This window comes from Cydia amplana, chromosome 5 (genome assembly GCF_948474715.1).
Source record: "Cydia amplana chromosome 5, ilCydAmpl1.1, whole genome shotgun sequence".
In the NCBI taxonomy this organism is placed as follows: Eukaryota; Metazoa; Arthropoda; class Insecta; order Lepidoptera; family Tortricidae; genus Cydia; species Cydia amplana.
The window spans coordinates 6,935,113-6,962,442 of NC_086073.1; the positions used below are offsets into that span (position 1 = coordinate 6,935,113).

General features: G+C 40.3%; 1 protein-coding gene across 1 annotated transcript in view; it reads left to right on the forward strand.

Moving 5' to 3' along the window:
- Window positions 1-27,330, forward strand: part of LOC134648236 (hydrocephalus-inducing protein homolog) — an 82,577-nt gene that overhangs the window by 46,509 nt on the left and 8,738 nt on the right. The window contains exons 56-76 of the mRNA XM_063502722.1: window positions 1,253-1,365; window positions 2,229-2,403; window positions 3,282-3,398; window positions 3,982-4,042; window positions 4,494-4,685; window positions 4,773-4,962; window positions 5,220-5,385; window positions 5,665-5,957; window positions 6,220-6,412; window positions 7,044-7,265; window positions 13,398-13,564; window positions 13,731-13,918; window positions 14,187-14,430; window positions 18,265-18,445; window positions 19,406-19,575; window positions 20,229-20,361; window positions 20,813-20,958; window positions 22,889-23,024; window positions 23,733-23,885; window positions 24,845-25,012; window positions 25,787-26,011. Of these exons, the coding sequence (XP_063358792.1) occupies window positions 1,253-1,365; window positions 2,229-2,403; window positions 3,282-3,398; window positions 3,982-4,042; window positions 4,494-4,685; window positions 4,773-4,962; window positions 5,220-5,385; window positions 5,665-5,957; window positions 6,220-6,412; window positions 7,044-7,265; window positions 13,398-13,564; window positions 13,731-13,918; window positions 14,187-14,430; window positions 18,265-18,445; window positions 19,406-19,575; window positions 20,229-20,361; window positions 20,813-20,958; window positions 22,889-23,024; window positions 23,733-23,885; window positions 24,845-25,012; window positions 25,787-26,011 (3,633 nt within the window). The remainder of the gene's footprint in view (window positions 1-1,252; window positions 1,366-2,228; window positions 2,404-3,281; window positions 3,399-3,981; window positions 4,043-4,493; window positions 4,686-4,772; window positions 4,963-5,219; window positions 5,386-5,664; window positions 5,958-6,219; window positions 6,413-7,043; window positions 7,266-13,397; window positions 13,565-13,730; window positions 13,919-14,186; window positions 14,431-18,264; window positions 18,446-19,405; window positions 19,576-20,228; window positions 20,362-20,812; window positions 20,959-22,888; window positions 23,025-23,732; window positions 23,886-24,844; window positions 25,013-25,786; window positions 26,012-27,330) is intronic.

Consider the following 27,330-nt stretch of genomic DNA (forward strand, 5'->3'; position numbering starts at 1 on the left):
AAAAAAGCGGCCAAGTGCGAGTCGGACTCGCCCATGAAGGGTTCCGTATTTAGGCGATTTATGACGTATAAAAAAAAACTACTTACTAGATCTCGTTCAAACCAATTTTCGGTGGAAGTTTACATGGTAATGTACATCATATATTTTTTTTAGTTTTATCATTCTTTTATTTTAGAAGTTACAGGGGGGGGGGGGGACACACATTTTACCACTTTGGAAGTGTCTCTCGCGCAAACTATTCAGTTTAGAAAAAAATGATATTAGAAACCTCAATATCATTTTTGAAGACCTATCCATAGATACCCCACACGTATGGGTTTGATGAAAAAAAAATTTTTGAGTTTCAGGTTGTCAGTTTTGAAGTATGGGGAACCCCAAAAATTTATTGTTTTTTTTTTATTTTTGTGTGAAAATCTTAATGCGGTTCACAGAATACATCTACTTCTTATAGTATATCTTATATCTACCCTTACTAATCCGTCCCTACCAGGGAACATTTTTACTATACGAGCCATTGGCCAATTTAATGGAGAGGTGTTCATATCCTTTACAATTACCAAATCACCTTCCTTTAAATTAGTTTGCTGGTATTTCCATTTGGGGCGGCTTTGGAGCTGGCTCAAATAACTTATACTTCTTATAGTTTCGGAGAAAAGTGGCTGTGACATACGGACGGACAGACAGACGGACAGACGGACAGACGGACAGACGGACAGACAGACAGACATGACGAATCTATAAGGGTTCCGTTTTTTGCCATTTGGCTACGGAACCCTAAAAAATACTTTGATGCCATTATAAAATTTATAAATGATATATTTTCATAATAATACACGATAAGGCATTCCAATATGACTCTATTAATACAACAATTTAATCCAAACAATATTTTGTTATTTAATGGATTTTTTATTTTGCTACCTGTGATAATTAATTGTTTTTTTTTTATGCTACAAACTATTATTAATCACTGTTATAAATCATATGTAACCTAATCGAATTTAAACTGTTGTGAGACAGTATACTAACATTGAATAATTTTACGGTTTAGACTCACTTGTTTTAAGTCACTCGCGCGACATACGCAGTACGCGATACACGGCCGTCGTGAACGCTGCTCGCACTGTTAGTGCTTGAGAAAGGAGACTCCGAAACATGTCGCGCGAGTGACTTAAAACAAGTGAGTCTAAACCGTAAAACTATTCAACATATGTTACCTATATCAAAATGTATAACACCGGCCCCCTTGCAGGTACTTATGTTCTGTAATTTATCGGCTGTCAGTGACAATTCCCTAACTCTGGACACCATTAAGGGATCCACATGGGACAGCAGGCAAACGGTCACCACGTTTGACCATAATTGGTAAACCAATCATTTAACGGTTTTGCTATATTATAGTTCGTTTTTTTAGGATTAGAAATAAGGTAAACAATCTTGATGTGTCTTTTAATTGAAAAACACATTTTAAAAATAAGTTACGATAAATATGTAACAATTATGAATCTAATACGATCTTTTATAATCTTCTGGTTTCATAAGTAATAGTTATTGGTTTTTAAAAAGTGTTTTTCAATTAAAATGTCAAAATCGCTTACCTTCTTTCAAGATCTTTCTAATGCTAAAAAAAACGAACTATACGAATATCTGTAGCTCGGCGTAGCGCGTAGCATATTAAATTCCGTATATATTCCTAACGGTGTAGCATGAGTTGCGTTCTCGCGCGCGACTCCATACTTAAACGGCGCGATTCGGGAAATGATTTAGAGATTCACTAGATATGAAATAGTAAAGATATGTGACGTTCCACGACAAAAGGTACCATTGCCCCGGCTGAATATCGGAGCGGCGTTAATAATAGCGTAAGCGCCAGCCGCCATAAGGTACTTTTTTCCGTGGAACGTCACATATCTTTACTATTTCATACCTAGTGAATCTCTAATTCATTTCCCGAATCGCGCCGAAAGTCGCGCAAGATGTATGCGAGCGAGAACGCAACTCATGCTAGACCGCCTGTGGTCTATTCGGGTATATATAATTTCTTGTTATCAATTAATTCCTGCCATGCTACATAGATATAAACTCTGCATGTTTTTTTGGAAACTAGTTTAAATGCGTATTTTATTGCATGTGAATAAAGTACCTATAGCATTATTAGCATTAAATACCTTTCCAGATGCCATGACAACTACGGAAGAATTGTTTTTCTAATCCCCTTCTTTTTTTAGTGAAACGTCTGTAGCTGAAAGAGCTGAGCGAGTTATACAAGAACAGGTTATTGAACCTCAGGCACCGATGGGAACTATTAAAATGATAATAATGTATTCTGTTACGACAGAATATACTAAATATACACACAATTTGAACGAGAAAGTTTTACTAAAGGATACGTTTATATACCAGGTAAACCGTGATTTTAACTAGGGATGTAACGATACCGATACCGATACGATATATCGGCCGATATAATCGGCAGGCCGATATATCGGCATGGCCGATTTAGATACTCCCGATATCATAACAAAATGTAAACAACCCACAGTAAGGTATTTTATTGGGCAAGCATATTTTTCACCTCAATTTTAACTTGAGGTGTCAAAACTTACGTAAGTTTTACTACGATTCAACGTATTATCATGCCGCGATCAGAAAGGGATTAGAAATAACAGATTTCCATACACTTACGTCAAAATCAATATGGATTGACAGCTATCTCAATCCCTTTCTAATCGCGATTCAGTAATAACAGTGAAGCTGCTATAATCGTGCTATTTTGCTAATAGGAATATATTTTTCTTTATTTTTATTTTTCAGTTTTTCACACTTCTTAAAATCGTCTATTAAACATAAGTATGTTTTATGCGTATAAAGGATATAATTATTTATTTGATTGATTAACTAACTACCAGGCTATCGATATCGGTATCGGTATCGGTATTGCCGATTATTTACTTTAAATATCGGTATCGTATCGGCAAAATCATGTATCGTTACATCCCTAATTTTAACACAAAACTTACTTTATAATTGTACTTTGTAAGTAAGTACCTACTTTGCGTAAGATGCAAGGGAACATTTCGAAAAACGCAAATACTAAAATAGAAACCGTCGCAGTGTTTACTGATATGAGTGCTGTAAAGCGACAAAACACATATATACTCGTATTTGCGACTCTGGAAAATAGTATCTAAAAAAAATCATGAAATCGTAATTACATAACTGTATTGGTTAAGCTAAGCCTGCCATTTTACGTAAATAACAATTTTATATGATTATTACAGACAAGAAAATTTGATTTTAAAGTGAAAAACAGTGGTAAAGTACCGATGAAAATTACGTGGAGTTTCCAAATTGATGAAGACTTCCCCACGACCATCGACAAACACTTAAATAAAAAGGTATTGCAATGTGAAGCGATTACTTACATATACATACTTTAATATTGATATTTAATAGTGATTCCCAACTCGAGTGGACGCAGCGGGGCGCGGGCGGGGCGTGCGGCGTGCATGTTAAACAAATGCAAACGTATAGGAGCGGCCTTAGTGCACGCTGCTCTAATCACTTGTGAGCCCGACGCCACGCTGCACGCCCCGCCGAACGCTCCGCTTCGAGCGTCTACTCAGGCCTTACACTAAGGTGCCACGAAAAGCTCTCACCTCAGCATGTTGTATTTCAATTAAAATCTTAGTAACTAATAAACTGGTGTTTTCCACCTTATTGTGAGAGAACGTGTTCCGAAATCCGAATGGTAACGAATGGATTCCAAATAAAAGTTCGTGACTGCACTTAGAATTCGCAGCAGCGGTGCTTTGTACTTGATCCGTAACATGATAAATGCCGAACTAATTTTTACTTTTAAGCACATTTTCACGGGTAAAATAACGTAATCGATTTTGACAGAATGAAATCCCTAGAGATGATATTGTATGTCCAATTATTTATTTATCTGATCGATGAATAATTTTTGTTGTAATACAGCAAGGTGAGGACAATAAGAGGAGTGCGAATGGTAAGGAAGCAGATGCTTCTAATACTAAAGGTGCGTATAACACAATACTCCTTGGAACACTTAGGCCCACTTGCACCATCCCGCTAACCCGCGGTTAAGGCTTAAACCGTTGACCTAGTGTCAAATTGTACTGGTAACCATGGTAACTTCAGGTTTAAACGGTTAACCCTGGGTTAGTGGAATGGTGCAAGTGGGCCTTAATAATATGAATCAAAGATTCACGGAATAGAAGTACTGTGAAACTAAATAATACAGTGTGTAAATCTGTATACGAACATACCTTCTTCCCGTTTCTCGTACGATATTTTTTTCCGATCAAAGGCCGCGAAAAGCAAAAATCTAAATTTCGTTATCTGTCTCTCTAGTCTCTCTACTCTCTCTATCACTCTTGCATATTCGGCCTATTCCGTAGTGGCGTTTACAACATGCACAATTATGCTGACGTCCTATAACATATTTTTTCTGTATTTTTTTACACTAGACTCCAGCAAAGAGACTTTGTTTAGTGAAAGTTTGGAGAGATGCAGTGTAGACACCTGGTTCGAAGTCAATTTACCCTTCACAATAGAACCAGCCAAGGAATGCCTCGAGCCCTCTGAAAGTCGAGTTTTCACAGTTACGTTTTCACCTCTTGATGCTTTCGAGTACAAAGTTTTACTGAAAAGTTCGATTGGTGAGTTTTAACTATTTAACTATTACGAACATGTTATTAACATGATGTTAATTTACAGAGCAACGCTTTACAATATTTTCATTACAGATAATTTAGACCCAGATGATCAGAATATGTTCTGCAAAATAGTAGCAAAGTCCCTGGTGCCATATTGCCACCTGGATATAGAAGAGAGCGACTACTTAATATCCGGAAGGAGAAAAGTGACAGGAGTTGCTTTGCCGCAACAAATCACTGTTATGGAATTCAATGTGCTGGGATCAGGCTGCTATAAAAAGTATTATTTTCCAATTTAGACTACATTTTATTTGCGTTGGATATATTTGTTATTATTTACTCAAAAGACCTGCCTAAGATATTAACCAACCTACCAGAGGACATAGCCAAGATGTCAATCTTTGATAGACAACGCCAGTCGGAACTTCAATTGTATGAGACTTACGGAGTCGGTCCGCGAGCCATAGTTTTAAGGACCATGCGATAGACGGAACTTGCTTATTTTTGACTATATGACTGTCACGTTCCGCTTTTCAGGTCATTCAACGTTATAAATCCTACAAGCGAAGGATATGAGTTCATATTCGAAATGGTGGTTGACAAGATAGAGCTGATACCTTTCCACTGCAATACGATGAAAGGATACATGGAAGGCGGTACCTCTTGTGAGGTTACTTTTACCTTCGCTCCCAGTGCTCCAGGGGTATAATATAATATAAGACATGATTCGATTTATCCCATCCGCTGCGAATTTATAAGGGACAAAATGTCAGGCGAAAGGCCGCGATGCGAGATTGTGCGACTATGAGGCGTAGGCGCGTCGTTTTCTTTGACACGTCTAGCAACTTCAGACGATTATAATACCTAGTTCCATAGTTCTGCAAGTGACGACTATGTCCACTTGTAAATTCGCAAGTTGTAGGCGGAATAAGTGTACATTTGTACAATCTTGAGTTTCTAAAAACTTTTTAAATATTTTAAGGTTTATGAATCTCAGTGGAAATTTTCGATAAACCAACACAATATATCTATCAACTTACTGGTGGTAGGCTTGGCCAGAGAACCCAACGTAGTGTTCGTTCCCACCATTTTAATAGTAAGGAACTCTTTAGTTGGGTTCAGTATCACTGACACTGTGATGTTGACGAATAATGAGAATGAAATGCTAAAATTCGAGTTTAAAGGTAACTCGCTGTTGAATGAGTCCGGTAAAACACCCGTGATTATGGAGCCGGAGAGTGGAATACTGAAGCCTCGCTCGGCGACGCCGATCAAGTAAGTTGATAACATGACGTTTATCAATTCATTCAAAGGGGAGGACGGGGGGGGGGACGGTTGTCTGTGCATATACAATCGGGTAACCGTTGTGCACCGATTTTTGACCACCATTCACATATTAAAGGTTAATTAATATCATTGTGTTCATCTGACTCCAATAGTTTTATTTCAAGATACGATCCTTCCTTATCTGCCACTCGGACTGACAAGAGAGGAGTCAATTGATGACTAATTCCAAGCTTTGAATCTCACATTTCAGATTTATTTACACCCCAGTTGTTGATGGTCCCTTGTCATTCAAGATATTTTGTGCCATCACTTATATGACGAAGTATTTGACGTTGTGCGTCAATGCTCTAAGTCTCTCAATAAGACCAAAAGTAACCTACTTTTTAATCGGAAATGAGCATGTACTTGATAGCAAAGCTATAACAAATATACATTTGGATCAGGTATTTGGAAATATTATTATAACAGTCAGGTTTATATTTTATTATAAGTACATGGTCTAAAACGCTAATATAGCACCCTTTAGCTTAATTTAATCTAGTTTATCCCGCACTGTAATGAAAACTTGAATTTGTAATAATTATCAAAGCCCTGAGCATCGAAATCAAAACGTATGAGTGTAGATATGATATAGGTAGATTATGGTGTGGGTGCTTGTATTTAAAATTTAGAGTTATTATAAATTCAGGATGTTTTTTTAGGGTTCCGTACCCAAAGGGTAAAAACGGGACCCTATTACTAAGACTCCGCTGTCCGTCCGTCCGTCCGTCCGTCCGTCCGTCCGTCTGTCACCAGGCTGTATCTCACGAACCGTGATAGCTAGACAGTTGAAATTTTCAAAGATGATGTATTTCTGTTGCCGCTATAACAACAAATACTAAAATCAGAATAAAATAAAGATTTAAGTGGGGCTCCCATACAACAAACGTGATTTTTGACCGAAGTTAAGCAACGTCGGACGGGGTCAGTACTTGGATGGGTGACCGTTTTTTTGCTTGTTTTGCTCTATTTTTTGTTGATGGTGCGGAACCCTCCGTGCGCGAGTCCGACTCGCACTTGGCCGGTTTTTTTCAGACCGCCTCAACATACACAAGAACGTTGACGTTTATGATAACGAACGAGGGTTCATCGACGTTCTTCTACGAGTGGGGCTACAACAGCTCGGCGGTTAAAAAGTACCTGACTGTGACGGTTGAGCCGCGAACGGGGCACGTGGCCCCCGCGAGCCAAGCGGAGTGTACCCTCAGCTTTACTCTCAAGACTGTGCCGGTGCAAGCCTTTCCTGTGACGCTCTACGTAAGCATTTATGCCGCTTTACCACCTGCTATTCAGCTACAACACCTCGGCAGCTGACGTACCGGACAGTGGTTGAGCCGCGAGCGGGACACGTGGCCCCCGCGAGCCAGGCGGATTGTACCCTCAGCTTTACTCTCAAGACTGTGCCGGTGCAAGCCTTTCCTGTGACGCTCTACGTAAGCATTTATGCCACTTTACAACCTGCTATTCAGCTACAACACCTCGGCAGTTAACGTACCGGACAGTGGTTGAGCCGCGAGCGGGACACGTGGCCCCCGCGAGCCAGGCGGAGTGTACCCTCAGCTTTACTCTCAAGACTGTGCCGGTGCAAGTCTTTCCTGTGACGCTCTACGTAAGCATTTATGCCACTTTACAATCTGTTATTCAGCTACAACACCTCGGCAGCTAACGTACCGGACTGTGGTTGAGCCGCGAAGCGGGCCACGTAGCCCTCGCGAGCCAGGCGGAGTGTAAATACCATCAGCATTACACTCAAAACTATGCCGGTGCAAGCCTTTCTTGTGATCTCTATGTGTTACGTCTAACGTCCACTAGCTCACTACTATCCAAGGATACACTAGTCTAAGGACTGTGTTCTATTGATCTCCTATTTTGACATCCTCGCTGCGAACGTCAAAACAAGGTCGAATCGCTTGTCAAGCTCTATATCAGGCGGTTCTTATCAGGTCGATAAGTTTGATCGTCATAGGCCAGCATATTAACCTTTTGGCCGCCGGACCTAGTCCGCAAAGACGCTCACTCACACGCCAGAGCAAATTTTAAGTAAACAACTAATAAAAAGTTTAGGGATTGCAAATAGTGATATCAATATTTACAATTTATGGTAAAAATCTTCTCAATTTGGCTTTGTTCTTATCCCACTTTAATTTATTTCGAAAATGCCAAAAATTAACATATTTTTTACACACGACAATGTTAAAAATAAAGGTCTTTATCATTAAAAACAACCACTAAACAATATCGATTCATGACGTAATATCACCGCACTAGGCTGTACAAGAAGTCGTTTATACAAGACAACGGCGCGCATGGACTGTCCGCAGTGCAGACCGACAAGGACTGTTTCCGCGCGGATTAAGTAATAATAGTCTCTAGGTCAACGGCGTAAGCGCTTGTCGGTACGTAAACTTTATAAGCGTATTTTTTTTTTGTGTTTTGTTGCGTTTGTAAGCGCATCGTGTGTCGATAATATAAATGTAAGTACCGGAACTGCATTGGGGAAAATTGCACGTGGGTTAATTGAATTGTCAATGAGTGAAGAACAATAATATTGGAAAAGGGTGGGGATCGGAAATGTTCGGGAATGCATGTTTCACATTCGACATGTTCCTTAGATGAGCTTCTCAGTTCCCGTATTACATCCTCCCTACCATGACAACTTTTCGTCAATTTCAAATATATGTCGGAGCGAGACACCAGAAAGACGTATTGCAGCATTACAGTTCATAGTTAGACGCCTGTATAAAATCGATTAGCAATGTTTGGCGTATTGTTGAACTAAAATGACAGGTAGAAGGCTTTGGAACGTCAAGATGTGTACCTATCTTGAGTGAACGTAGGCACGGGCAGGCATTTTTGTCGTTATGTTGGTAGACTGGTCAGGCAGGTTTACCAACTTGAATTGGAGGCGGGAGCGGTTGGCTCCGCCGCTGGAACTGGCTTGCTTCTTCTTGATCGGACCGCGCTAGAGATCGGACGTTAGCCAAGCTCGTGCCTAATTCGCTACGTTCCTGAAGGCTTACACCTGAAGGATTATTCTGAAAGCTTATAGATTCTCACGTTGTTTAACCGTTTAGCTAAGTGTTTTATTCCAAGTGTTATTTTGATTTCTTATGTGCCATTAGAAGCTTACTTTTGTAAAATAAAGATTTGAACGGTTTCACGTGATCTTTTATTTTGATTCAAATAATTTTGGAATAGTGATTAGTTATTTTTATTATTTAGTACTCAAATAATAGTAGGCACTAGTATGGTTAATGAGTCCGAATGTTTATTTCATGCGTAGGTAGCATACCTACTATTTTGGCTGTGAAGTAATACATCTAGGTACTACCCCCACGCGCCCACCGCCATCGGCATCCATCCGTCGCCGACATCAGCAAGTGGGATAGATGCGGAGTTTCATGTATTGCTTACACAGTCACCTGGGAGCGTGGTGTATTTCTGGTGACCTACATTCCATAATCTGGACACTTTGTAATGGTAAGCTCACGTGTCTAACCTTGATTGAATGGTGAGTGTAATTCATTGTTATTTGGTGAGAATTATTGTGAAATTGTGAATTATGATTGAGGCAGTCGAGCATAGCGGGCGGTCGTTACGTGACGTCATCTCTGGTATCGCCGCGTTTCTTTACAATTAATTTTTGTAATCCATTTAGATCGAGGCGATCTCGAGTTATTTTGATTTGAAATCCATACTGTTAATTAAAACCAAGTATTAGCTATCACGACGTGATATTATTTCATCGCTCACTTGTGAATCTACCCTCAATAATTGATTTTTCATGAAAATACAATTAATTTTTAAAATCCATTTAAATCTAAGTGATCTTAAGTTATTTTGGTATGAAATCCATATTGTTAATTAAAATCCAATATTGGCTGTCGCGACGTGATATTATTTCATCGCTCACTTGTGCATCTACCCTCAAAAAATATTTTTTTCATGAAAATACAATGCACCGTTAGAAATTGATCCTGCTGATTTGCCAATGCATAGGATTATGTAATCTTTACCCTGTAACGTTTAGCAATTAATAAAATTGCGACAAATTATTGCTCGTAATGCCGTGATAGATCACAAATCGTGCATACTATGGAAACATGAGCTACGCATATGAAAATTAATGTTACAGTGTCCTGCAGCGAGAGTCGAGCGAACTTGCAGACATCATACCATTACGCCCGTAACACAGAAGCAGCTGTGCAGTATCTTCTGTGCTGGAGATTTGGAAATAAAAGGACAGGTTTCGTTCTAATTGTTTATTAGTGAATTTTATTTTGAGTGTAATGGCGAAGCATAACAGTCGAACGTAACTAATAAGCTGTCACTTTTCGTATTGGCCCATTTTTACCGTGTTACTTATTTTTGGAACACGCGTTTGTTTGTTCATAGAATGAAATAAAACGAACTCATTGAAGTTTACATTTTATTCTGAGATTTTTGAAGTCCCGTATACATTGGAAACATGTTTTTTGTGGCTGCCACCTTGCATTTCATAAACATTTTGAGTTTAGCCTGCATACATGATAAACCTGATACCGTGCAAATGATTTCAGTAACAGCCAGCTATGTTGAACCACATCGTGTCTCTCGCAATCTGCCGCAGCAACGGCAACGGCAAGCGGAAAGGATCAGCCTCCGTGCTTGGGTTGGACCTCACCACCACCACCTTTGACTTGGTCGCGTGCATCATACTTTATTAAGCTGGTGAGCAGTTCCCATTTCGTTGGGATTATTTTGAGATGTTTTACTTCTGCATAGAAGTCTTGAGCGAGTTTCTGTTAAAGCTAAAGGAGAAAGCTATCTTTAGTGATTTTGATCAGTAATGTTCAGTTTCAGTTGATCAGTTGACGCTGAAAGTACCAATGGTTCTGAGTAACATGATTTAAAGACCTGTTTTTATTTTCTTTTTTTTTGGAATTCACTGTTAACATTGTTTTGCTTTCGACGGACTGAAAGCTTGTACTTTCGAAGGACTGAGAGTACGCCCGATGGACTGGGTACTACTGTTTTGCTTTCGATAGACTGAAGGCACGTCCGATGGACTGGGCAATACTGTCATGCTTTCGAAGGACTGAAGGCACGCCCGATGGACTGGGCAATACTGGTTTGCTTTCGATGGACTGAAAGTATGCCCGATGGACTGGGTATTGTTTAGTGACCGCATCAAAAGTGCCGGAGCATGTAAGAGGTGCACGTGGTCTGCTTTTTATGTGCAGAATGCTCTTTGCGAGGAGTAGCACTTACGCAGCTGAGATGGTTACTTCTGACGAGGGTCTGGTATCTGCCGAAGGACTGGCAATGCACCGAAGGACTGGTGTTGTTTTGTAAAAAATGAATTCCCGTTTATGTACTGTGTTCATATGAGTAAAATTGGAACTATCAATTCGGAATGTTATTTATTTTAAGATGTCTTACAAAAATTTAGATCACATAATTATGACCAATTTTTTTTTTAATGCCAGATAATTTCCCCGTAAATTGATATTGACGACAATAGTAGTGATACTGTCGAGCAATGAATTAGAGCTGTTCTGATTTGTGTTTTTGATGTTTGGGATTGTTCTGTTTTCACATAAATTTGAGAGTATCCGCCAGATGGAGGCGATGATTATTGGAGTGTATCCGTTAGATAGCGGCGATGATTACCGATGATTATTTTTATTTAGTCGTTGCTCGATGGACTATTTTTGACTAGAGAATTGAGGATTGTTAAAGTAATTTTGAACAATTTTTTTTTTTGGTTTGATTGATAACAAAGTTTGATTTCAATAGTAATTTGAGTGAGACCCAAATTGTTGGTCAGGAATGACCGAGCGATGAGATACTGTGCTGTATGTTTTGTTTCAGTAACAAATGCGTACACCCACACACGAGGACGTGTGTAACGCAGGATGGCCGTGTCGGAGCGAGACACCAGAAAGACGTATTGCAGCATTACAGTTCATAGTTAGACGCCTGTATAAAATCGATTAGCAATGTTTGGCGTATTGTTGAACTAAAATGACAGGTAGAAGGCTTTGGAACGTCAAGATGTGTACCTATCTTGAGTGAACGTAGGCACGGGCAGGCATTTTTGTCGTTATGTTGGTAGACTGGTCAGGCAGGTTTACCAACTTGAATTGGAGGCGGGAGCGGTTGGCTCCGCCGCTGGAACTGGCTTGCTTCTTCTTGATCGGACCGCGCTAGAGATCGGACGTTAGCCAAGCTCGTGCCTAATTCGCTACGTTCCTGAAGGCTTACACCTGAAGGATTATTCTGAAAGCTTATAGATTCTCACGTTGTTTAACCGTTTAGCTAAGTGTTTTATTCCAAGTGTTATTTTGATTTCTTATGTGCCATTAGAAGCTTACTTTTGTAAAATAAAGATTTGAACGGTTTCACGTGATCTTTTATTTTGATTCAAATAATTTTGGAATAGTGATTAGTTATTTTTATTATTTAGTACTCAAATAATAGTAGGCACTAGTATGGTTAATGAGTCCGAATGTTTATTTCATGCGTAGGTAGCATACCTACTATTTTGGCTGTGAAGTAATACATCTAGGTACTACCCCCACGCGCCCACCGCCATCGGCATCCATCCGTCGCCGACATATATAACATTCTCATAGTTAGGCGACACTGACTATATAGTCCTAGCGTCCGCCTGTACCATTCTTGTGCGAAGCGGTCACTGCAGGGTATCACTCCCCACTACACTATCATCTTAAAATGAATCTTTTGTTCTGCAAATAAACCACAAGGACAGATTCACTTGTCTGACTCTACTATCAACAGCTGAAGAAGCTCCCTGAACTTCAGCTATAGTTAATGCCTGTCTCTCTCGTCTCGTTTTACGTATTCTAGTTACTAGTTACCACCAATTGGCATTTAACAAGTGTTCAAATGCTTAAATAAAACCAGATTTGCGATTTGATATTTATTTTGAATATTTTCATATCGAGATAACATTCCCATCCCTAGCTGTCTTGTATACAAGACAACGGCGACGAGGAACAAGAAAAACGTTGAAATCTGGAGCAATTTTTTTGAGAGCCTTATTATAAAAGAATGGATTTCTATAGCTGCAATAAATGCAATTTTTTTTTTAAACAAGGACCTAAAACATGAACATGAGTGTAAAAAAAATTATAATTGATATTTTTTCCACATTTACCGAGTGGTTGAATTTTTGTCTTGTATACAAGACAGCGGCGCCAGTGTATCGTTCTATCGTTGTCTTGTATACATGCCAACGGCGGTCAAAGGGTTAAATCTATTTACCCCCTCCCTTAAATTAACAACGAGTTTTAGTCAGGGGTGTTCGACGCTACGCCGTAGTAGCATTTGAACGACTAGACTTTTTATTGGTTAAAATTACTGAATAAATTGTATTTGTTGCAGATTGTGGACGGACCGGAATACAGTATACTCCTCCACTCAGAAATAGAAAAACCAATGTACCATTTCTCCTGCAAGGGTTTCGATTTCGGAAAATGCATAATAAACGCACCGGACAACACGTACAAGAAAATCGTAACTTTTGTGAACGATGACAAAGTTCCTATTCTGTAATCCTTGATTTCATTTATAGTTTTTTAATATATAAATTATTTTATCCTTCTACAACTATGCTTACAAAAATGTTTTGTTCATATTCCACAATCTATTTTGAACTTTAGCATTACTTACCAACTTTTGAAATAAATACTTTCTAAAGTGACTGTATAATTGTAGCCTTGCGTTGGATTTTCAAACTCGGCCCGAGCTCCTCGTGGACTACAAGGCAGTGCCTGCTATCCAGCCAAAGGAGCAGGTTAAAGTGAAAATATTCTTCCGACCGAAACAACAGATGGAATATGATTTCCCGATAAAGTTCTGGGTTAATTCGCTCTGCGAAGAAATCATTACTGTTAAAGGAGAAGGTAGGAATAGTGCTTTACCTTTACATTATCTCTAATGTACGTATTTAACACGGGAGACCGTTTTCCCTAAATTCTTTTACTCCTGCCCACCTACTGAGACTCAACATAATTCATAGAGTCCGTCAGAACAAAGTGAGGCGGTGTCTTTAAAAACATCATATGGTCATAGACATATGATATTAATAATGACAATTGTGTCACACTTTTTCTAAAAGATTAAACCTCTGTAGTTCGGAAACCCTTGCTTTAATTCACCTTAAAATTGCAGGTGTAAAGTGCCTTTTCGATTTATACGAAGGGTGCGAAAAGAGTTTCGACATGGGGCCAGTAAAAGTGGGCTCTAAGATAGTTCGTCAGATAGAGGTGATGAATCACAGCAAAGTGGCCATAGACGCCAGTTTTATATTCAAGGATATGTACCCCGGAATAGAGGACACGCTTCAGTCGGAGGCGACGAGCGTGTGTCTGGATCCCGGTGATTCTGGTCCGGTTATGGACCTAGGACCTTCACGGCGAGTCTTGAACATTTTAGTTTTTGCAATACCTAGTGATAGTGACGGAGGAGCAGTGAAAGCATATAACTGGAAACCGCCTTTGGGAACATTACCGTTCAAATTCTCGGGCCAAATTACCACACACACACAATTACGCCTACATTTAAATAAGACGATACGCTTACAGAGCCTGTCTCTATTACACTAACGTACACAGATAAGTGTAGATGAAATGCATATAATGTCAATAAGTACCAATCAGCGACATTAATCCGCTAATAACCTTCTTGCTGTACGTACTGGCCGCTGAGAGTTCGCGGTTCATATTTGATTAGAATATGACTTGGACAGGGATAGGTTTATGCCATACATTGAAGAACCAGTCAAATAATTCACGTATAATAATTTAATGCAGATTAAGATAACTAGTAAAAATGTTGTTATGAAATTAAATGACAGACTAACTCAACATAATTAAATATTCATTGTTGTGGGTATAAATGTATTCCGCTATAATAAGTATTTTGTATATTTTATTATCAATCTGTATGGCAGTGCGAAGTCACGTTCAGAGCCCGTACCATGAGTCACTGACAGTGTCAAAACTGACATTTACGCTATCGAGAACGTAATTTACTTTCTATACATCTCGTTTGCACTAATATGCGAGTACGAGCGAGATGTATAGAAAGTAAATTACGTTCTCGACGGCGTTTGTCAGTGCCAAACTGATGGTAGCCGTACTGGTATAGTCTGTCAGTTTTTCTAAGATCAAGTACGCCATAGTAAATGTATGGCGAACTTGATCTTAGAAATCGGACAGGCTATACAGCCTGCAAAATTTACATGGGTACACGAATCGGGTCAAAAACATTTGAACAGGCGGAGTCACAATAAATCCCCACTTTCAGTTCCAATGGAAATATTTTATATGTATATAGCCGGTCAAGCAAGTTTGTCAGTAGAATAAGGCGCATAATTACAATTTTGTATGGGACTATAACCGTTCGCGCGCTTACATTTTCTAAATTCGCCGCTCTTTTCTACTGACGAAAATGGCTTGAGAGAGAACCTACATATATGTGACAGTAGAGGGTGGATTAAAATGATCAACATTTTGAGATAATGTGTGTATTTGTTAAATTAATTCAGTGAAAGCGTGATAGAAAAAAATGTATCTACATATAGGAGATCGGGTATGATTATCTCACGGGTTATCTCATGAATAGAACATTAGATATCTTGCCAGGCATCCACTCAATTTCATGTCTCTCTAATTGGACAGCTTTTTTCCATAGTTCTCTGCGAATAGCATCTTGTGGGAATCTGAATGGAAAGTAATGTAAAATGACAATACCAAATTTAAACAGTACCTAAGCGAAAGTTTCAAGCAAGGTGTTTACATTAAATAGGGACCTAGTTATTTCCTAAATGCCTGGTAATAACATTTATTTAAGGTCAGATGGGGTAAGAGAAACATAGGTACTTTATTGTACTTGGCTTAGCATAAGTATTTTTAAGTTAATGCTATTCAATGTACTTTATTGTGACATAAAAATACAAACTAAACTAAGTACATGCATTATAAAACTAAAAATAATCTTAGAAATAAACTTATAAATAAACTTATAAATAAACTTATAAATAAAAAATGCTCCCTAGCTCGCTGTCCTGAGTTATGGTGCCCAGAAGACTGGCAGCGTTACCTCTTTGAATGGCCAGACTTAGTCTCTGGCCGAAGTAGCTGCCAGCCCTCTGGTCACCAGACGCATCTACGAGGCGCTCGGAAATCTCTTTGTATAAAGATTTCGCACTGGGCCCCCACGGCCCCAAAGTTTCGACTCCGAACGGCGCAAATATGTAACCCTCGCCGAGGACAGCATATTTGCGCCGCTTGTTTAATTCCGCTGTTGTGGCCGCAGCCCCCGCCTTGATGGAGGTCGCCTGTAGGTGGGACGGCGCGAGCGTATCAACGCAGGTGGCGTCCCACACAAGCGTCCTCCCCAGCTTCCACGGGATGAGTGACATCCCGTCGGGCCGCTTGCCGTCGTCGCGTGCGATACCGTTCGGCTCAAGTATGGCCGGCACGCTGACGGAAGCAAGCGCCCTACGGATGACATCATTCAAGGATGCGTGGCGGGAGATACGGCCGGCGCTCCTTTGGCAAGACAAGCCGTGGTGACCCAGTTCGTCTACCATGGTGCCACAGCGGCAGCGGTGGGGCTCGTTTATACCAAATTTGATTATTAATTTGAAATAACTAGGTAGTTTTTTTATAGCTCCATCTCATGAAATAAAAAAGGAAAATACATATCTGTAAGAAGAAATTTATTACTACATTTATAATTACAGTGGAATCCGTTTATTATCCGTTTATCCGTTTTTTTTTATTTATTTATTATGACTCCGCTTATACTGACCAACCGCTTACTATGACGCAATTACTGTGCGAAGTTTGGTTTTCATATGAAATTCTTTGTGACAAAGTCGGATAAGATGACTTCGACCTATAAATACTATTTTTATAGAATTATGAGTATGACTCCGCTTATACTGACCAACCGCTTACTATGACGCAATTACTGTGCGAAGTTTGGTTTTCATATGAAATTCTTTGTGAAAAAGTCGGATAAGATGACTTCGACCTATAAATACTATTTTTATAGAATTATGTCCGGTTATACTGACAAATTCGCTGGTTTTCGTGGCCGGCCCCACATCTTTCCCTGCGAGGACGTCTGTGGCGCTTAAATTGTTTTAGTTTTTACTCTCGGTGAAAGTTGATAATGGGTATAAGGTTAATAAAACTCATCTCTCACAAAATAGTTTGAGATGAATTTGGAAAACATAAAATAAAAAGTTTATCAACTATGCTTTATATGACATCCGCTTAGTATGACATGTTTGTTACTTCCCTTCAATGTCATTATAAGCGGATTCTACTGTATATAGAAAATACCTAAACCAATCATAAGTTAATAAAATAGTCTACTTCATTTGGCATAAAACCATCCCTATTATCCTCACAATTTAAAAAGTCGTATGTTGTTATGAAAGTCGTATGCAGTTGTTACGTTTTAGCTTAGCACGGTAGTATTGAAAAAATGTCGTCATGTTTATTCCAAATTTTACTGAAGTTATCTGTTTACTACAAGTGAAAAGTGATTCCACTGTCCTTGATATGAACTAAAACAACTTCTGCACCACTTCACGACACATGAAGACATTTTTAATTGCAAAAAACGTAGTTTTTATAAACCAATTTAGCCATCCGTCACTGACTGTCATCTCGGCCGCACTGAAGTTGCCAATCGAACAGTCTGTAAGCACCGCCTACAATCGAATACTTTACGTTGGGTCATAATTGAGCGGACAGAATACTTCCATGGTTTATATGCGTTCACTGCGGAGGAGTAACCTATTATAATACGCAGGATCATTAGGAGATGTAATCCGTGATAGACAGCTAAAAATGTCGATTCAGTATCAAAAACATTTAAATTCAAATAGGCTTTTTACATTTTGCTTTTGTATTCGTTGATTTTGACATCTACGTTGTATCGAAATCGAAGTTATTTGTTGTACCTACAACTTCACAGAAAAGATTTAGAATCTGTGATTGTGTGATCTTCTAGAGTTTAATGTTATCCGGAACGTTATAGGACTTATAGGTATAGACAATTATACTAAATTGGTATAGAATAGCGTAAGCCCAAATGCCCAAGGAAATGAAGACTCTGTTATTTCCGCTACATGTGCTCAGACGTACCTCGTAGCAGCATATTATTATAATGTAGAAGCAATTGATTGTAGAAATATTATAATAACACAATGTACATAATGTATGTTTAGAAGTTACATGGTGAAAAATTACAACGACGACAAGATCCGAAATCAAATCGCGATGGACATTCAAAATGCACTGTCGTCGTTAAAGGTCATCCCTAAAGAATGCAAGATACTGCCTTACAGAAAAATCCCTTTGAAGATTCAATTTAAACCTGTTGGCATGATCAGCGATTTGAACGTTCAGGTACTTACACATTATTTAAATTTAGCGACAGATATTAAAAAAGGGGGGCGCTATGTACCTTTTGAATACATTATAATAGTTTTTTTGTTGCTGGATTCGTCGATCAACTCAAAACAAAAAGCGGCCAAGTGCGAGTCGGACTCGCCCATGAAGGGTTCCGTATTTAGGCGATTTATGACGTATTAAAAAAAACTACTTACTAGATCTAGTTCAAACCAATTTTCGGTGGAAGTTTACATGGTAATGTACATCGTATATTTTTTTTAGTTTTTTCATTCTCTTATTTTAGAAGTTACAGGGGGGGGGGACACACATTTTACCACTTTGGAAGTGTCTCTCGCGCAAACTATTCAGTTTAGAAAAAAATGATATTAGAAACCTCAATATCATTTTTGAAGACCTATCCATAGATACCCCACACGTATGGGTTTGATGAAAAAAATTTTTTTGAGTTTCAGTTCAAAGTATGGAGAACCCCAAAAAATTATTGTTTTTTTTCTATTTTTGTGTGAAAATCTTAATACGGTTCACAGAATACATCTACTTACCAAGTTTCAACAGTATAGTTCTTATAGTTTCGGAGAAAAGTGGCTGTGACATACGGACGGACAGACAGACGGACAGACAGACAGACATGACGAATCTATAAGGGTTCCGTTTTTTGCCATTTGGCTACGGAACCCTAAAAACGGCCGTTTTAACTTTGGACGGATAGATTCGACGAATTTTGACTACCGCCACCGCCACCGATAACCTCTTGAATTACAGCATGGAGATTTAACGTAAGGTTGTAAGATTAAAGGGAATATAACACATATTGTACCAGAAAATGAATAATGAGAAGGCTCCCAACAAGATAGACTGACGATCGTCAAAGTCGCGCAGAATCATGTGTCCACCCTTAAACGGTTTTCGTCGGGTATGAGAACCGCATAGTAACATAATTATTTATTTTGTCAGCTGAACATGAGGGTGCTAAACATCGAGCGGCCGCTAGTGCGGTTGAGCGGCAGCGCCACCGGCATGAGCCTGTGTCTCAGCCAGGACTCGCTGCAGTTCGGCCGCGTGCGCATCCGCGGATGCAAGATACTGAAGGTCATGTTGCTGAATAAAGGGGACTTCGGGGCCAGGTGAGGCCAACAGTTAGAAATTTTGGACATTGACAGTTTAATAAAAGGTATAAATGTGTCAAAGGGCCGTTCGTTTGTGGGTAATTTTGTTTAAAGTTTTACACTTCACTTATTGTTTAGATTTGTGAATTTTTATTTCCACTCAAAATCACGAGCTATTTCTATCCATATTCGGATTATAGGAGAAATAAAGTGTCTTGAGGTTTTTATTACCATTCCGTTACCATTTTTCATAGATCGCTGACTGTACTTTTCTTACGACAGACAACTAATACTCATCGAGACAATTCTAAAAACCCCTAACACAATTAGGTTGCGTTGTTTCATCACAGAGTTCCTATGGCCACCTCCTGTCTCCATCATCAGATCAGCTCGATGGTATCATAATACTGCATTGTCACCCGACTTACATGTATATATATGCAAAATTTCAGCTCAATCGGAAACCGGGAAGTGGATCAAATTTAACTTGCAAGATTTGATTACAGACAACGGGACAGGTGAAGCTAAATATGTAAAAGCTTGTAAAAAATGGCTCTTTATTTGTAAGGGTGAATAATAAATGTTTTTTGAACGGCCCTAATTGCAAGCTTAGATCGAAGATTAGTTTTGACTTTTAAAATGCCTATTGATTGTAATTGTTGTTTGCCCAGATTTTGGTGGCAACCCTTGATGTCCGACGAGTTTATAATTTCGCCGATGCAAGGCCACATCGCAGCACACACTAACGTGACCTACACGATTACCTACAGGCCAAAAAGCCACAATCCGTTTGTCAAATTATGGGTAAGACATTCTGTCAAAAATTTCCCGAATATATTCTAATTTTTGACAAAATAAATTAGCGATTTACGAGTATACTGGACGCTTAGCGTTCCGTACACACTGGCGGGAGGAGCGCTTTATGTGATTGAACAATCATTTGTGGCTTTCTATCAGAGAAGGGTCTTTATGCTTCAGGTGCATAAGGTTCCTCTATTGGAAAGCCACATTTTAAAAGTTAGATTAGGCCTCCTGATGCTTCGATTACACTCCCGATTTGCCAGGCGAATCCAGTCTACGAATGATTTCTACTAATTTTGCTATAAATTATAAAACGTAGCTACTCTCTACGGCGTAGCACATCGTAACCAAACATTAATAAGTCGAGAATGAAAACGTCTAAAAAACATCTAGTGATGACGAGGGAGGACAGATTCCCAAGTGTCCATATTCGCTCAGTGTGATCTACTTGCAGGCGAGCTGCAACATCGAGAACTACAAGTCACAGGAGCTAGCCCTGTACGCCGCCTGCTTGGACGTGGGCGACGTGGCGGCCAAGACCTTGTACGTGGAGTGTCCCGTGCGGGAGGTCACAACTAGCTACATGTCGGTTACGAACCCGTATGTTCTTGTCATTTATTTACTTGTAGGCGAGCTGCAACTTCGAGAACTACAAGTCACAGGAGCTAGCCCTGTACGCCGCCTGCTTGGAGGTGGGCGACGTGGCGGCCAAGACCATGTACATGGAGTGTCCGGTGCGGGAGGTCACAACTAGCTACATGCCGGTTACGAATCCGAATGTTCTTGTCATTTATTTACTTGTAGGAGAGCTGCAACTTCGAGAACTACAAGTCACAGGAGCTAGCCCTGTACGCCGCCTGCTTGGAGGTGGGCGACGTGGCGGCCAAGACCTTGTACGTGGAGTGTCCCGTGCGGGAGGTCACAACTAGCTACATGTCGGTTACGAACCCGTATGTTCTTGTCATTTATTTACTTGTAGGCGAGCTGCAACTTCGAGAACTACAAGTCACAGGAGCTAGCCCTGTACGCCGCCTGCTTGGAGGTGGGCGACGTGGCGGCCAAGACCATGTACATGGAGTGTCCGGTGCGGGAGGTCACAACTAGCTACATGCCGGTTACGAATCCGAATGTTCTTGTCATTTATTTACTTGTAGGAGAGCTGCAACTTCGAGAACTACAAGTCACAGGAGCTAGCCCTGTACGCCGCCTGCTTGGAGGTGGGCGACGTGGCGGCCAAGACCATGTACGTGGAGTGTCCCGTGCGGGAGGTCACAACTAGCTACATGTCGGTTACGAACCCGTATGTTCTTGTCATTTATTTACTTGTAGGCGAGCTGCAACTTCGAGAACTACAAGTCACAGGAGCTAGCCCTGTACGCCGCCTGCTTGGAGGTGGGCGACGTGGCGGCCAAGACCATGTACATGGAGTGTCCGGTGCGGGAGGTCACAACTAGCTACATGCCGATTACGAATCCGTATGTTCTTGTCATTTATTTACTTGTAGGAGAGCTGCAACTTCGAGAACTACAAGTCACAGGAGCTAGCCCTGTACGCCGCCTGCTTGGAGGTGGGCGACGTGGCGGCCAAGACCATGTACATGGAGTGTCCGGTGCGGGAGGTCACAACTAGCTACATGCCGGTTACGAATCCGTATGTTCTTGTCATTTATTTACTTGTAGGAGAGCGGCAACTTCGAGAACTACAAGTCACAGGAGCTAGCCCTGTACGCCGCCTACTTGGACGTGGGCGACGTCGCGGCCAAGACCTTGTACAGTCAGCTGCAGAGGTGACCCCCCCCCCCTTCCAAACAAATTTCTATGCAGAAACAGTGTCCGGTGTCGTACGTGCCGGTTACGAACCCGTAAGTTGTTGTATTTATTTCATTATTCCGATTGTATTCATTTACAGGGCGATCTGATACATATGAGTAGCTGTTCACATTCAGGGATCGAATAGGTACCTGTAGTCCTGTGCGCCCTAACTTCACAAATTAAACACCTTAGTCAAAATATGTGGTTTGGCCGTTTCGCTAATACCGTCACATGGGCGTAAGGTTATTATAGATTAGAAACGAAATGATATATGTTTATATTTAGCTATACCGGTAACGATCCCTGTTTACATTGGTTTAAGCTATGATCAAGTTTTTAAGGCGAAGACATGATTTTAACAGAGTTATTTTCGTATCATGATCTGTCTATGATCAGTTCCATATTTTACCAACATATGTGACGTTATCTATGAAAAGGGACCTTATTGTCGATGGCGCTTACGGCATTATAAACGATGATTCGATATAAATACAATGCCGCGCGACGCTGTGCGGCGTAAGCGCCATCGACAATAAGGTCCCTTTTAATAGATAATGCCCCAATATAATGGTAACAATTTGGTCATTTAGTAGATTTCAGCGTAGTGAAAGTAAAATTGTGACTGAGGAACAAGAGTATTACAACTAGTAAAACTCGCATAATCGCAATAAACTTAATCATGAATTTAATATAAATATTTAAAAAAACTGCTATTATAGAACCGACGGGGTTTGGCTAGTGCTCTCCGAGTTGTCTCCCGGACCGTTTTCCACGTTAGCCCAGTGCCAGATCGAACCTAACTCAGTTTTCGATATCCCGATCTATTTCAAGCCGAAAACTATGGGAAAACACGAGGTATTTAACTGAAACTTTAAGATTAAATATTAGTATATAAATACCTACTCGTACTACTACTAGGTATAATGTAATGTAATGAGTCAATAATGTCAATAGAGTAACAACAATGCTTCTGTTGTTCACTGGTAAGTTTGGGCTAAAGTCAAAGTCTCTATTTCTATAGCGAAGCTGACAGAAAAAACTTTAAAACTATTAATATTAAGTATGGACTATTACTAACCGGGGAATTATTATTAAATTGTACAACGGGACTTAATCGCGTATCTAAGTTTTAAGATTTACCTCCGACGTTTCAAGGACGGCGTTGTCCCTGTGGTCTCGGAGAAGACTGGCTTAAGTTGACATCAGCATCTTCTAACTGCGCGAGTTTTTCAAACTACCCGCACTTGGTCTTGTTTATCCGCTTGAACGTTTTGCGCACTAGGGATGTCACTCTGTCGACACACAACACTAACGATATTCGATTTATCGACTGTCGATATTCGTTTACGCTCACATTTATAGGTACTAATGACTGGATTCTATGTGGATGAGATCTTGAAACCCTCGTCCCGATTGAAATTACTATGTTTTTTGATTTCAATGGCTTCCCGTACTTTCCTGCTGTAGAAATGACGATCCGTGGACAGGATTTTACAATTCCGTTGTACAATTTAATAATGTGTAAAAATCGTGAAAGTTTAAATCGGGGAATTATTATTACAGAACCAATTATTATACACTAATTTGGGCGAGAACGCACTCTTCGTAAGTGTACTTGGCGTAGCGTGGCCGCCGAATCCTAACGGACTAATAACCTTCAAAGTGGCTGCCAAAGGCGTTCACACGGAGCTATTGAAGGTTCATCATATCACCGAGGTATTATGATTCATTTTACCATATGTACATATTCAGGTAAGCCAATGAGTTATCACAGGGGAATATTACGCATAAGGGCGCGTGTACACGGTGCCGCCTCCGCGCCGCCGCCGCACGGGCGCGTGTACACGCGCCCTAATGCCATGTTAAAGTAATAGAGCAGTGATTAAATTTGCATCATCATCATTAACTTAAGAGTTATTCTCTTATCGGTGAAGTATCTACCTACCAGCATTCCCTATCTTACGCCAGCTCTGACTTTTTGATACGACACGACTTTTTTCTTTCAGTTGTTCTAAAAAGCTGCGTCTGGGTATTCCTCTACCCCGCTTGCGACCTATCCGCCCCTCCAGGATAGTTTTAAAGAAGTGGTCGTGTATTAATATTATAAATTATAAATTCTCATAATAATAATGACTATTTTTACACCAAATGGCATTAAGACATTTATTAATTGCAGTATTCTGAGAAGTGCTACGCCGTAGCCCGTAGCAAGTTTTTCCTGTATGTATGGGAAAATTGTCTTACACTCACACCATTATTTTTCTTGATACGGGAATCCGTAAATCAATGTGTCATCACATGCTAAATACTTAAATATCTGATAATGTGATAATCAAATAATATCGTGGTGGAACAAGTCACCTAAGCTTAAGTATCTCATTTTTCTTCATTTCGCTTATTATGTTGAGCACTTGCGATTAACTTAATGTCCATGGATTTCCGATAGCCGGGCTAAGTTTTCCGTTTTACGAAATATCAGAATTTCGTTATATAAAAATATTTAAAATGTAAATAAATACGTACTTTATCTTGAATTGCCAAAATATTAAATGTTTGATATTTTTACACTTAAACATTTAGGTTCGGTTAGCACTAGAGTGATAGCACCCGTTAATCGGCTCCTTTCTCAACTGTCCGGCCACAATGTAATTAGATACAAAAAGCGCTTATTTTAGTCCCCAGAATCATACGTAGTGTCGACGGAGGTAGTGAAGGTGGTACCCGATAAGTTCGACGCTTTCTACGAGATCAAGCACCCGGAGACCGTAAAAGTGTGGGGTGAAACGTGCGCCACGTGCCGGTGGGACTACGCGTGTTATGGCGAGTGCGAGATGCACATGAAAGTAAGGATTTTAACTACCGATATACTATACTATTGGCCCCTATATAGGTACTCTAACTCCCCAGAATCATTCGTAGTGTCAACGGAGACAGTAAAGGGGGTGCCCGAGAATTTAGACAGTTTCTACGAGATCAACACCCGGAGACGCTGAAGGTGTGGGGCGAGACGTACCTACGCCACGTGCCGGTGGGACATGAAAATAAGAATACCTACCGATATACCCTTGAGTCAGCCTCAAGCCGATAATTGGCAGGAAACGGTGCAGGTTCGGGAAAAGTGGTGTGCTCTCGTTTCGGAGGCCAAGATCCTCTTTGGGTCGCTGAGCCGTAATAGTTAGTTAGTTAATTAGATACCCTTAGTAAAAGTTTTGAAAATACTGTTTAGATTCTATAATAATAAAACACTTGTAGCAAGTCTCTAATACAAAATGCATACTGTCCTTACATGGATTTAATGTTTTTGTTTAAGCAATCAGAAATCAGCAATCCTTTTTAGTTAATCAGTTTTAAATCACCTACAACGGCAAATCTACTAAGCTATAATAATTAAAAATTTGAAAAAAATTGATATACAACAAATTGTGTCAACATATTTTTAATAATGTAAATATCCAGACAGGAAAATGAGGACTACTTTTGTATGAAAAGGCGATTTCCCGCGGGTCCTCCACTTTCGTCTTAATAGTTTGCGTGAACGGAATAGTCGTGCAGGAACTCTATACCTACAACCTTAACCTAACTGGAGTGGAGTATCTAAATGTAAGACTCACCCGCAGGTGGTGTTCGTAAACAAGGAGACGCGCGAGTACCAGTTCTATGAGATCGTGGCGACCGTCACCCCGAGCGAGATCGTGGACACCCTGACGATGACGTCACGGGCCCGCGAAACAGTCCAGCGGGAGATAATTGTGCGCAACCCGTTAGCCGCTCCGGTTACCTTCATTGTGCGCTGCCAGCAACTGGACTGTCCCAGCACCATTGAAGTAGGAAGACACTCACAGGTCACAAGACAAGTTTTCTTAGTTCAAGTAATAAATAAGTGTCGGCTAAATGAATACAAAACCTCGGTGTGAACCAACTGTCGACGAACGCTCTGTATAATATGCTCATGGCGACCGGTCTGGCCTAGTGGGTAATGACCCTGCCTGCTGATGGTCCTGGGTTCGAATCCCGGTAAGGGTATTTATTTGGTATCGTCTTGGGTCGTCCCATTCGTTTTTCGTCAAGTTCTTAAATTAGTCCTATTCTGCTTTCGTCCTCACCGACGATTGTGACGAATGTAGAATGGGTAACGAAAGCAGTCCTCACCGACGATTGTGACGAATGTAGAATGGGTAACGAAAGCAGAATAGACCAGAGATGCGATTTATTTGAAATACTTCTATTTAAAATGCAAATACAAAATGCAAAATACCTATTTTGTATTTTGCATTTAAATGCCTTTTAGTAAAAAACATTTTGTATTTTATTTGAAATACTTTTCGAGATGTATTTTGCATTTTTAATATTCATTTCAAAATGCAAAATACTTTGCGATTAAGTTTAGCCAACATTACCAGTCAAACAAAATGAAATGAACGAATGACGCTTGTATTGCCGAATTTGACCGATAGAGGTGCCTGCTAGCCATGCGCGCCCTTTTTAGGGTTCCGTACCCAAAGGGTAAAAACGGGACTCTATTACTAAGACTCCGCTGTCCGTCCGTCCGTCCGTCCGTCTGTCACCAGGCTGTATCTCACGAACCGTGATAGCTAGACAGTTGAAATTTTCACAGATGATGTATTTCTGTTGCCGCTATAACAACAAATACTAAAAACAGAATAAAATAAAGATTTAAGTGGGGCTCCCATACAACAAACGTGATTTTTGACCGAAGTTAAGCAACGTCGGGCGGGGACAGTACTTGGATGGGTGACCGTTTTTTTGCTTGTTTTGCTCTATTTTTTGTTGATGGTGCGGAATCCTCCGTGCGCGAGTTCGACTCGCACTTGGTCGGTTTTTTTTCTTCTTTGGTCAGAGTGCGCGCCTGCGCCTTATAGCCGTTTAGACTCGCGACTCGGCTCGCGGCGCGTCTCGTGGCTCGCCGCGACACACTCGGCTTCGGCTTGTCAATTGGTTATAAAATAAACCTTATGCCGTGCCGTTAGTGTTTAAATTATATTAGCTCGACGAGCTTGCGAGCCACGAGACGAATCGCGAGCCCACCGCTTACACTCGCGTCTCGTGGCGCGGCTCGCGGCTCGTCTCGTGGCTCGCGCGAGAGTCTAAACCGGTTATTATGACCAAAATGTCATGCATAAGGTGCCATGTTATTAGACGT